Raw genomic sequence first — 13,259 nt, forward strand, 5'->3', positions numbered from 1 at the left:
CACCCCCCAAAAGTAACAAAATTTTAAATATACAAAGGACAAGCATAAAATAAACCATAAAACATTTAAAATAAAAGAGATAGTGAAAGATTTGTTGGAGATGTATGAATGAATGGATGAAATAAAGACAGGAGTAGTAATAATATTAAGCAAACTAGAATTCACAGCAAAATGCCTCCAAACAAAAGCACTTTTATTTCAATTGAATGCAGGAAATCATGTGAAGAAAAGGTAAGGTGGTATTCACATTTCAGTATCAGTCAATCCGGCATCCCCATATTACAAAAAAGAAAAGCCCAAGAAAACTATGATTATTCTGCAGTGTTAAAACTCCTTCAAAACTGCAGGTAAATAAATGAGAAACAAGATTATAGACTAGAATAATGCAATTAGTAAATCTGATTTAACATAGAGAACTAATTCCTAGTACAAAAAGGAAAGAGATGATCATTTTTCAAATGCTTCAGGAAGAAATTTACAAGTGGATGGCACACAGAATGAAAAGAAAATCTCAAAAAAAATGCATAATAGTATGATCCTAATTTTCTAGAGTAAAAGAGGTATTAAGTATTTTTAAACTCACTTTCACTTATCAAATTTTTAAATATAAAAAAAGAAAATTTTGAAAGATCAACACTTTATTTAAAAGCACTCAAACTGAATTGTAACAAGAGTAACAGGGCTTCTCAGCAAACATTATTACTGAGGATAAAGATATGATGATACCCTGAGCCACTGAGATTACAGCCACACACCACTTCGCCCAGTGCAGTTGTATTTATAATAGCCCCAAATTCAGAAACAACTCAAATGACCATCAATGCATGAACAGATAGCCAAATTATGTATATGTAATGGAACAGAACTTAGCAAAACAAAAGAACAAACTACTGATTCATTCAACAATTTGAATTAACCTCAGAATAATTATGCTGAATGAAAGAAGCTAAACCAAAAAAAAGTATATAGTACATGATTGCATTTATATAAAACTCTAGAAAATGCAAATCAATCTATATTGACAGAAAGCTCATCAGTAGTTGCCTGAGGTGGGTACTTCCCACGTACCCACCTCAAAATCAGTTCATAACTTTGCAGGGGTAGATGAACATGTTCATTATCTTGATTGTGGCAAAGATGTAGGTGTGTGTGTGTGTGCATGTGTGTATGTGTGTATGTGTGTGTGTGTATTCAACATCATAAAAACATCAGAGAAATGCAAGTTAAAATCATAGTGAGAAACTACTACACACTTATTAGAATGTAAAATTTTGCAAAACATTTTATCTATAATATGTATAATTATATATACACATATTTGATGTATGACAAAACTTATAAAATTGAATATTTTAAATATGCATGTTTATTTTATGTCAACCATACTTCTATACTTCTAGAAAGCTGTTTAAGAAATTATTATAACAATTTATACACTCACCAATAATCTTAAGAGTGCCTATTTCTTTGTAAATGTTTGTTTAGCAAGAATCTCTCTATATTAAGATCATAAAAATATTTTCCTATATCTTAAGTACTGTTTTCTTACTTTCAGGTTTAGACATATATAATGCTTGCTTGGAATTTATTTTTGCTTATGGTGTGAGACAGAAATAATTCTAATTTTATCAAATGGATAATCAATTTTCCATATTAGACTTCCAAATAAAACTTAAAACTATCAAAACAAACTAAAAAAAAAGATATGATAATAAAGTCTTCTTTCATACAGAATGACATCACTGAATTAAATACAGGTTATGATGTCTTTGATCAAAAGTATTTCTATTCTGACAAATTAAATGTAAACTATTAAGAATCAAAATGGACAGTCCACCGTTATTCTACCATCCATTTATGAATTCCATGTTTTTATTATATTTTGTTCTATTTGTCCAAATTGGGATCAAAACCCCAGAATGGCAGGGAGGCAACCTATTAAAGCCAGAACAATGAAGGTAACTGAGAAGGGTCATAAGATTGATTACATACAAGGCTGAGTAAACAGATAAACATATTGAGGATAATAGGAACTGAGTTTCTTGCTGATGGAGTAGGGAATTGCAAATATGAAATGGGGAAAAGCTAGCATAAGCCCTATCTTGGACTGAGATAGATTTATCAGTGTAAACTTATGGTTTCAGTATGTATACATAGGTAAAAAATAAATACAATGTACAATGTGTGTATGTGTATACACATATAATTCTTGGTCTTACCATGCATAGGCCCTGAAACCCAACAGCAGCAACAACACAACTAACTACAGTCAGATCTTGGTCTCCAAATACCATTCCCTTCAAAACAGGAAGGTAAAACATGAGTCTGGAACATTTTGTATGAAAAAGTAAGTCCCCAATAAATGATGGAGAAATTATGACAAAACACAAAAACTATCTTGATGGGGGCTCCAAATGACCACAGCATGGGCAAGATGCCCCTCAATTAAATAATGATAGTGACAGACTATATAATAGATCACATATATGGTTGCAAATGCATATGTATATGTATATGCTCATATGTATGTGTATACATATACTCATATATTATTACTCAATGATAGAAATAAATTAATATATAAATGGGAAGAAAATTCTTCCCTATATTAGAATGCCAATTAATAAATGTTGAAGCAATAACAATTTTAAAAATCATGATTTGAAAATCATTAAAGTAAAAATAAGCAATAAAAAACATAACTATATTATAAAACTAGTGGGTGATAACAACAGAAGCCAATTCTCAAAGAAGTGAGAATTAGCATTAGAAAATATCATATAATAACATTGATAACAATAACAGCAAAGTAATTATTTATGAAAAAATATCAATAGAAACTAAAATTAATGAGTGAATGTTAAATAAGAAAAGATATTTGTATTTATTATGATTTAGATCTGAGGTGTCCCCTAAGAATGTTCAGAAGTAAAATGAACGAATTATTACAGCTCTAACTGGGTCGTAACTATAGGCAGGTAGGGTGAGACTGGAGGAAGTAGGTCACTAGGGATTAATATTTTGTCCCTGGTGAACATAACTCTCTCTCTGCTTCCCTGTTGCCATGTCCTGAGCTGCTTTCTTCTGCCATGCCTCTCCTCCATGATGTTCTACTTCATCAAGGGCCCAGAGATATGGAGTTGGATGATGGTGGACTGAACCTCTAAAACTATGAGCCAAAATAAACTTCCCCTACTGTACATTTTTCCTGTGTCAGGTATTTTGGTCACAGCAACGAAAAGCTGACTTCTTTTTGGAAGCCATCTTTTCCCGAATAAGTATCCATCAGAAGGCAAGAGTAACTAACTTCACAGTGGAGGTACCTTACTCAAGTTAACATTGCCAGTGATGACATAAATTGGAATAATGTGCCATCTGATGGGTGGGAGTGAGAAAACATAGTCTCAACTTCCATAATAATCCTTTTAAAAACCTGTGATCTGAAATTAATAAAAAGCACTTCAGACAAACTCAAATTGAGAAACACTATACAAAATAACCTATCTACAATCTTCAAAAATGTCAAGATTATAAATGTCAAGGACTGAGGAAACCTTCTAGACTAAAGAAGATGGAAGGGATATGACAACTAAATGCAGCAAATGGCGGTACACTGATCATTTTTTGCAAAGGGCAGGTCTGAGACAGTGCAGGAACTTAAATGGGTCTTTTGGTAAAGGTTATAGGAGTTCCTCACACTGTTCATACACACACATACACATCCCATTTTGTAGTGTATCTTGATTATTCCTGAGGTTATGGGGAGAGATATTGTCTTACAACTGACTCCTCTGTAAAACAGGAATAAATCTTTAGGAGAAAAATCTTCTTTGATTACAGGTAAATTTTCTACTTTTATTCCAACCCTTTCTTTTGTTCACTGCTTTATCTGAATTCATCCCTAGCCAAGTATGTTTTATAATTCAGGATTTCAGATGTTAGAAAGGTAATAAAGTCAATATAACATTAACATCCCTACACTAGGGTCTGCAGCAAAATCCCCAAAACAAATACATTAATACTCCCACAACATATGAATGTTCACTTAAATGCAATAAGTAAGTACTATCAATACCTTAAAAAGACAATGCTGGTCAGGTTCTATTACCAAACAAATTCAATTCAGGTCAGATTTTGCCTGCTGACTGTTACCAAAATATAAAAGTAAGTTTTTCAGAGCTTTTGCTTTTTTTCAACAGCACTGAGCCCTATAATTTTAATTTAATAAATATTTCATGAGTTCCTAAAGTACACAAAGTCCTGACCAAGAATAGGCTAAGAAGTGGGCTTGGGGATGCAGAAGAATCTGAGGAGTGGTGGTGGTAAAACTACTCCAATACTTGAAAGCTAAAATATAATTATCTAAACTTAAAAGCAAAATGGTTTCCATTAACTGTCCAAATGTTTAAGCAAAAAGGGTTTATTAAACTGTATATTTAACAGATTTTCCTATATCATGAAAGCCATCAGGTTGTCAGATTGAAAGGAAACTAGATATGAAAAACGCCAGGTGTTTCAAAGTACACTGCATTACCAGAAAGTATACCATGGAAGCTGTTATGGTTTAGATATGAGATATCTCCTCAAAAGCTCATGTATGTAACAACACAAGATTATTTACAAGTGAAATGATTAGATTATGAGAGATGCAATCTACTGGGTATTAATCCACTGTTGTGGCTCAACTGGGTGGTAACTGCAGGCAGGCAAGATGTGGCTGGGGGAGGTAGGTCACTGGGGGTGTACCTTTGGAGTATGTATTTTGTCCCTGGTGAGGAGAGCACTGACTATCTTTCTCTCTTTCATGTCCTCAGCAACTTTTGCTCTGCCATAACCTTCCACCAAGATATTCTATCTGACTTTGGGCCCAGGGAAAGGAATTAGACTCACTGTGGACTAAACCTCTGACACCATAAGCTAAAATAATCTTTTCTTCCTCCTTTAAGTTGCTCTCATCAGGCTCTTTGGTCAGAGTGCTGACAAAGCTAACTAAAACATGCTATAATTTCAACTAAGCACAATGAGGGTCTATTAGGAGACTAAATCAGAAATAACTCATCAGACCCTGGGTGTATATTTAGTTGATATAAGATTTTTCTTTTCTTATACATAATTTTCAAAAAAAGTGGCCCAAATCCACATTAATGATAAATTTAAAATTAGTTCAATGTGATTATAAGAGGAAATATAAAAGTCAAAGCTCTTACAACTGTCATATAAATATATTTTAAATTATAAATTAAAATAGCATATCTACTATAAAATTATAAAAAATTAGAATACTAAATTATAAATATTAAGTGGTATTTTAGGAGATTTGTTTTTCCTAAATGATTGTTTTTTCAAGAGAAATCCCATTTAAAAGTGGTCAAACTAAAAATCAGTTTCACACACACACAAAAAAAAATCAACACATTTTAAAAGGCTATACCATGGTCAAAAAGTCTACAATCTTCCAAGGTTCCAAGAAGTTCCAAGAAGACTTACCCTCTAAGAAATTACACTTTTATCTGGGAAGTACCAAATTTTAACAAATTAAAATATTATCTGATTATGACAACTGAGCCACTAAACGGAAAGAAAAACTTAAGATATTGCTGTGATCTCAATGTTTGGACCCTCCCAAAATTCAGGTTGAAATCCTAACCTCCAAGGTAATGGTATTAGGATGTGGGGACACTGTGAGGTCTTAAAGGTGAAGCCCTCATGAATGGAATTAGTGCCCCTATAAAAGATGCCAGAGGGATATCCCTTTCTGTTCCCACCATGTAAGGGCAGAGCAGTAAAACATCACCTATGAACAAGGACAAGGGAACAAGGGAACCAGGTTGTTGCCAGAGACCAAATCTGCCAGAGCCTTGATCATAAATTTCCCAGCTTCCAGAACTGTGAGAAACAAGTATCTGTTTTCTAAACTACCTAGTCTAGCATATTTGTTATATACAGCAGCTCAAATGGACTAAAACATATATCTTCAGCCAATAAGCATGAAAGATTCCCTGAAAGGCATAAAGCTCATTGAAAAGAAAAGTTTTCACTAGTGTTTCTGATCTACATAAGTCACTTACTTATTCTTTTCCTAAAATTAAGAGAAAATAATTAAGAAAAGATGAATAAATGAAAAAAATAATAAAGAGAACATCTCAATTTAAAAAAAAAAACAAAATTCTTTAGGAAAGCATAAGTTTGTGAGGACTAGAATATCAAAAATGTAATCAGAAATTCATGAATATTTTTCTAGGAACATTTTTAAACTAAAAGACTTTTTCTAATGTCACTTGTAGACCAGTATAATTGCCAACTAAATTACAGAAATTAAATTAAATGACAACCTTGTTGCAAAGAAAAATTAACATATTTTAAATCTGTAAAGATACAAATACAGAAAATTTGAGAAATTATTTTTAAAACAATTTTGACATGAAGATTTCTATTACTTCTCTGAAAAAAATAATTTTAAAAAACCAAACCTGCCATATTCGTGTAAGTCCATGTTCTAACTTCTTTTTCACATAGCCACGATCAAAGTTGGTTTCTTCAGTACCCATCACATTACTTCCTTCTGAAAGTAAAATATAATATGTATTTTTAAATTTAATTTAATAATTTTTTGTTTTTCAAATAACTCCATATGACTTGTGAGAAATCAGATGGAGTTATTTGGAAAACAAAAAATACAGAAAGCATGTTTAATATTTATACCCAAAATAATATCAAAATACAGGTATTAGGACTAAACCCACTCATAAGATAGATAATTCTAGTCAATGAAATGCTAAAGATACCTGAGACTATTCAATCATGAATGACTAGAGTTGGGTTTCTAACATAGGTAGTAGGGTCCCAGAGATCAGGTTCTTAATGGTCACATACTGCCTACTCCAAGACCACATGACAGGCTGGGGTAAGGGCATTACAGGACCAATTAACTAGACTACTAATTAATAGGAACATCAATAAGAATGAAGATTGCAGAATTACTCATACAATCAAGTGATGATGCATAATTTTATATTTTTCATAATAAATAATAGTAGTATTCATTATAAATTATCTAACAATATAAAGTTCAACAGGTAAGATCAACAATCTACCTCAAAATAAATTCCCCCAAGGAACTGGAAATACATATATTCATTTATATTAAAGAGAGTACATTTTTTCTGTGAATACAACAAAGTCTATTGTCATCTCTTTTTAGGTTAGCAGGTTATCCACTGGTGACCAGAAAAAGGCCCTTGCACAGCCAGACCACAGATGCTTACATAGTTGACTTCTGAGCATTCCTAGAACTTAAATGAAATGCAAATTTGGCCATTATAGACAAAGCAGCTTAGGGAAGTGCCTCAACTGCAGCTTTAGAATTTTATTTAGAATGTTAAAGTATTAGAATTCCAAATAGTATCAGTACTGAGCTGTGGCAGGTGAACTTTAGAGTTCTCTGCAGCTTTATGAAGTTCTATGAAGAATAATTTTTAAATTACTGATTCCTACAATTTTATTCCTGAATGTGAATATGAAAGATTTAATTTCAGGTTATCAAGTGAATTTCTAGAGTCCTAAATAGCCTTGAAAAATAAAGTTCAGGGTCAAGGAATTTTAGTAAGGAAGATAAGTAAGTATATAAGGCTATTAGTTTTGAGTCAGTATTCTAATGAATGTAAACTTAAACTAATGCAAAAAGCAAGCAAGCTTCACTATATTGAATACATAGAATTGTCCTCTGAATTTGTTTTTTTAAAATTCTTAAAACACTTATGACTCATAGTTATTGTACATATTTATGAATTCTTATATCTAATGTTAATTCTGTTACATCTTTTCTTTTGGTTTCTCGTTAATGTATTTAAAAAAGAAAAAAGAGTTGCTAAAATGTTGTGTCCACATCTAGAAAAATTGCCAAAACAGGACAAATCCTGTGAAAAACTGGAATCTCAGTAAGCCCAGGAATTCCTAAGACACTTAAATTAAAACAAACAAACCAAAAAAGACCCTCTAGGCATCTCAGGATTATTATTATAGTTGTTATAATTATCTCTTGATCTATTCTTTCATGATAGTTACAATAGCCAACGGAAGAACCTGACATCCTTCTAAACTTTACAGCAGCAGCTCTGCAGGATAGATAGTTTCCTAACTCTGGGTTTTCTGTTTTGTTTTGTTTGTTAGCCTACCATTTAAAGGAGCAAATTGAAGACTAGAGAAGACAATTTCTTCCAGTTCTCAAGGCAGTGAAAATTTGAAGCTAGGCCTCTCAGATTACACAGCCTGTGTTCCCAGAGGTAGTACAAAGGTTAAGTTTAAGGTGAGTAAAAACAGTCTGGTCTATACAATCTGTCGACTTGCTAGTGATCACATTCAGGATCTTGCACAGGCTAAGCAGGTGACCCACACTTGAGCTACATCCCCTGTCCAGGGACCTACAATCCTGGTTCATAGCTAATCCTCTCTGCCTTCTCCTCCTCTCCCTTCCTTTACCTTCTTCAACAGTGTTTCTTAATAGATGAAGATCCATCCACAGAATTTTCCTCAGTTTTTGCTTTCTATATTTATAAGGCTCTTCTGAGTCAAGAAAGAAATTAAACAGGTATCTTCCAACCTTTCAAAATTCCATGTTTAATCAGTGAGATTTGGATGTTTCCTGTACTACCCAACCATAGAAACCAGGTACTTCAGAAACTGGAAAGTACTAAAATAATTTGATTAAATAGCTATGTTAAATTGTATCTAACATACAAAAAACTTATGCAGTATTATTTAGTTTATCCACATTAAACAAAATGTTGATAAAATAATTTGTTGTTTTAAAAAGTATTTTGAATACTTAACCTCAGCTTTTGTTTAAGGATAACCAATTTAAGTTATATAACTACACAAATGAGGCAATTTAAATAAAATGGCTAGTAAATAATTTAGCTCTTCTATATGACAGTTTTTCAAAGTTTCACTTTCCTATTTTCGGAAAGGAAAGTACACTAATTCTTAGAATCTAATTTTATTAGTACAGCTTAAAAACTGTATAAAAATAGATTAACACTGAATATTTAGCACTGAATTCATAGTAAATTTAAGTAGACCAACGTCTTACTTAGTTTGACATTAATAATAATATTTTTTAATATTTTTTGTTTCTCTTTCTTCCTCCCCTACCCCTTCTCCTTCTCCTTTAAGAAAAAGCTCCTTCTCTATTGAAAAAGCCATCAGCACATACTCCTGGAAACTGGTACTATCAGTCACTTAAAAAGTCCTTTGGTCCAGTTAATTCCAAAAGGTAATGGAGCTTTTGCAGTAGCTGAATCACTTTCTTTGCTGAACATTTATTTAATCAATGGTCACTGTAATAGTATCTGAAATTGTAAAGGAACACCTTTTCTCTTTTGTTTATCCTTACTCTACAGATGTGGCATATTTTATATTTTAATTTTTAAAATAAAATAATTTCCTACCAGATGCTGAAACAGTTTCCTCACTGTCATGCTTTTCATGCCATTCCATAGTCCTGTAATAGCTGAGCATTACTTCCCACAGTGCTTTACACAGGTCAGCAAGACACGGAATATAGCTGTCTGGTGTCACATGCTGAAAAAAAATGATAACAGCCCAATTCTCAAATTATTATGTTACTTTTATACTCAAAGTTAATTCAAATAAAATGTTATGTTATTAATCAAATTCATTTGAAAAGTTAACAATAAGAAAATTTTTCCTACTGACATACCTAAAGAGAAAATTCAATAGTAAGAAAAAATTTTAAAGTAATTCCCATTTCATCATGACCTTTTAGTACTTATTGGTAATAACAGTTCATATACTATAAATCAGTTATGCTCACAGAACTATGGAGAATACAAGATATTACAGAATTAGAAAGTATTCTCATAAACTACAGTATAAACCTCCCCAAATGTCTTTCTCAAAGACATAATTGTAAACATGCACAGACACCTTTATATTTAAACTTGGGTCTGAGTAACAACCAGTAAAACAGAGGCTGCATTTATAATTCAATGATTTCATTTGTGTAATTTAAGTAATCACCTTTGACAAACTACAAATTCTATAAATCATATGACTATAGATATCCTATAATTGACAGTAATATTTTAAAATTTTTTTTAGTTGTAGATGAACACAACACCTTTATTTTATTTATTTATTTTTATGTGATGCTGAGGATCAAACACAGTGCCTCACACATGCTAAGCAAGCGCTCCACCACTAAGCCACATCCCAGTCTCTTGAACGTAATATTTTAAAGTAATTATTCACATTTAAAAAGACTATGAAACAATGTGATCACAAGTATTCTAACTAATGGGGATTCATATGATTGTTTTTCTTCTCTACCCCTCATAAAAAAAATGTCGTTCTGCTTTTTCTTTTCTATTTTATAGGCTTCCCATTTGTCAAAAAGCAACTTTTGTACCATTATTTGAGATTTTCTAGCATTCCTTTAGTATATAATTAATCCACCAAAACAAATCAATGCTAATAAAACACTGAAGGCCAAGACTTTGGCTTATTAATATCTGCCCTATTTGTAGGTCTGAGAAGGAACAAAAAATGGTTATCTCAACAGATGTTCAAAGGAAAAAAAGGGACAACATTCAATACCTATTCCTAACTAAAAACTCATGAGAAAAAAACAATAGACTGATATTTTTCTTTTTTTAATATTTATGTTTAGTTGTTGATGGATCTTTATTTTATTTATTTATAAGTTGTGCTGAGAATCAATATTTTCTTAAGATGAAGAAATTCTAAGGCATATGCACTATGGTTAGGAAGAAGGAAAGGGTACTCATCACCTCTGCTACTATTTAACAAAGTTCTAGAGATACCAGTCAATGCAAATAGACCAGAAAATACAGTGAAAAGCAAAAGAATAGGCAAATAAAAAAAACTAAACAAGAAAAAAATAATAAAATTATAATAGCACCTAAAGAAAACATGACTAAAATCCTGTCTAACCTTTATAAAGAGGAAAGCTCTTTAATTTACAACTTGAAATTCAGAGGTAATGTTGATAAATTTTATTACATAAAAATGAAAACTTGGGCTAGGGTTGTAGCTCAGTGGTAGAGCATTCGTCTAGCATGTGCAAGGCCCTGGGTTCAAATTCAGCACCACATATAAAGAGCTCTTAAAAGTTTGGGAAGCTGGATACAGTGGTATACAGTTTCTGTTACGTGGGAAGCTGAGACAGGAGAATAGCCTGAACCTAGAAGTTCAAGGCCAGTTTGAGCAACATAGCAAGATCCTATCTCAATAACAACAACAATGACAAATGTTTGGAAAAAATAAGCAAAAAAGTGTTATAGAAAAATGGAAAGAATGTACATGAACTTCATAATAAGATACAAAATTCTCATTCATCACATTAGTGAAAATTTTAAAGCTGCCCAATGGCAAAGATCCTCTCCTTAACCAAACTTTGGCCAGGATCTTCTGAATACTTTACAAGGGGGCCTGAACTTTGGTCTAAAAAGATCTGAAAACACACTACCATGGTTGCTAATGGCTCAAGGTCAGGTCCCTAGGATGACACCAGACCCCTTAAAATGCCTGCCTCAGAAAACTCAAGGCTACCTAAAGAATTTACTGTTTATTTCAGTTAACACCTGAGGATGAGAACATTGTCTCCCTGTCTCCAGGGAAAGATAGAAACCTAGGAACTTCCATAAGGAGCAGTCAGCAAATCTAAATGCGTTTCACATGGAATAGCCCCTTTTCTAGCTCTTCTGCAATTTTTCACTTCTTGACTCCCTATGACCCTTCTATGTATCCCCTCTTTTAAGGGGAGTCCCTTTAAAATGTCTAAGCGGCTTTATACAAAACAAAGTTGAGGTCAGTTCAAACTGGACACCATTCTACTGGAAGAGTATAACACTGATTAAAACCTGTCTGGCTTTATTTACTTCTATATTATACACAGTCTGTGGCAAGGCTGTGAAAAGACAGATTTCTGATATAATGCTGGTGAAAATGAAAAATAGTACAACCTCAAGGAAAGGAAATTAGCATCACATAACAAAACAGCATATGTATTTTCCCTTCTACCCAGGAATCCCACTTCTAGAAATGATTATCCTGAAGATATACCTTAAGCAATGTGAAATGCGTATGCACAAGGTTAGTCGTTAAAGGATTATTTGCAAATACAAAATAATGACATCTATCTAAATGTTCAAACAAGAAGACTGGTAAAATAAACTAAAATATCATTCATAAACACAAATGAGGACTTTGCAGCTATGAAAAATTATTTGGGGTTAACTTCTCATGCTTGCTTTTATAATTGCTACTTTTACAATAAACCGGTCTTACTCCTTTTTCCTTTGTTTATTTTAGCACATCATTAAACATAATCCACCTCTTATTCCACAGATACTGAAAGCCAATACTGATGTACAAGGTCAGGAAATGGCTAAAGGAAAATGGCAAAGAAAAGCAAAAGTCACAAAAAGTTCTGGGCTTTGACTCAGTAATCATTCACTTGAATAAAGGTACTCCTTTACATGTAGATTTTTCTAAATTTCATAAATTCGACTTTGCATAAATTTATATTTGTATTATGCAAATATATTTAATCTAAGTATATCCCAACATTCTTTCTGGTAGATAAGGGAAAGGCAGTATTAGTCTTATTTTTTGCCAAAGAAAAATTATTACTGTACAAATAACTATGTTATAGTCCACCAATTAATTTCTATTATACTTGTCACAGTTTAACAAACCAGAAAATTAAAACAGACCTACCACCTTCTATTCTCCACCCAACCACTGTATAACTACATTATCTGCCTGTTTACTTGAGGAATCAGAGGAGATCCTTTCCTAGGGCTATCACTTTGGGGTTTGCTGAAGTTTAGTGGATTTATATGAGATATACACACATGGATACATGTAAATTCTTATTCAAAAAAGGTTGAAATTATGTAGTGAAGTATAGCAAGCCTTTTTCTCAATGATTTAAGTATAAATGATTCATAGATCTAGTGAAACCACTAAGCTTACCTGAGTCTCCCAAAAGAACTCAAATTTTATTATCTTCAAATATATTCATATGTACAAGCATAAGACCATGACATACTCACTACCAGTTAACTAAATAATCCTTGCCTAAGTTTGTATTCTAAAATAGAAACAAATGTAGAGACCATCTTACTAAATTTATTATACACACACAATAAACAACTTACAGAAGAAAAGTAAAATGGGATAGATAAAATAATGTTTTCAATAGATTTAAGCCCAGA

General features: G+C 32.3%; 1 protein-coding gene across 1 annotated transcript in view; it reads right to left on the bottom strand.

Moving 5' to 3' along the window:
• Positions 1 to 13,259, bottom strand: part of Vps50 (VPS50 subunit of EARP/GARPII complex) — a 121,121-nt gene that overhangs the window by 63,938 nt on the left and 43,924 nt on the right. Inside the window, exons 13-14 of the mRNA XM_005340532.4 lie at positions 9,447 to 9,579; positions 6,471 to 6,562 (exon numbers count right to left, since the gene is read on the bottom strand). Coding sequence (XP_005340589.1) covers positions 6,471 to 6,562; positions 9,447 to 9,579 — 225 coding nt within the window. The remainder of the gene's footprint in view (positions 1 to 6,470; positions 6,563 to 9,446; positions 9,580 to 13,259) is intronic.

The sequence above is a fragment of the Ictidomys tridecemlineatus genome, chromosome 2, assembly GCF_052094955.1.
Source record: "Ictidomys tridecemlineatus isolate mIctTri1 chromosome 2, mIctTri1.hap1, whole genome shotgun sequence".
Taxonomy (NCBI): Eukaryota; Metazoa; Chordata; class Mammalia; order Rodentia; family Sciuridae; genus Ictidomys; species Ictidomys tridecemlineatus.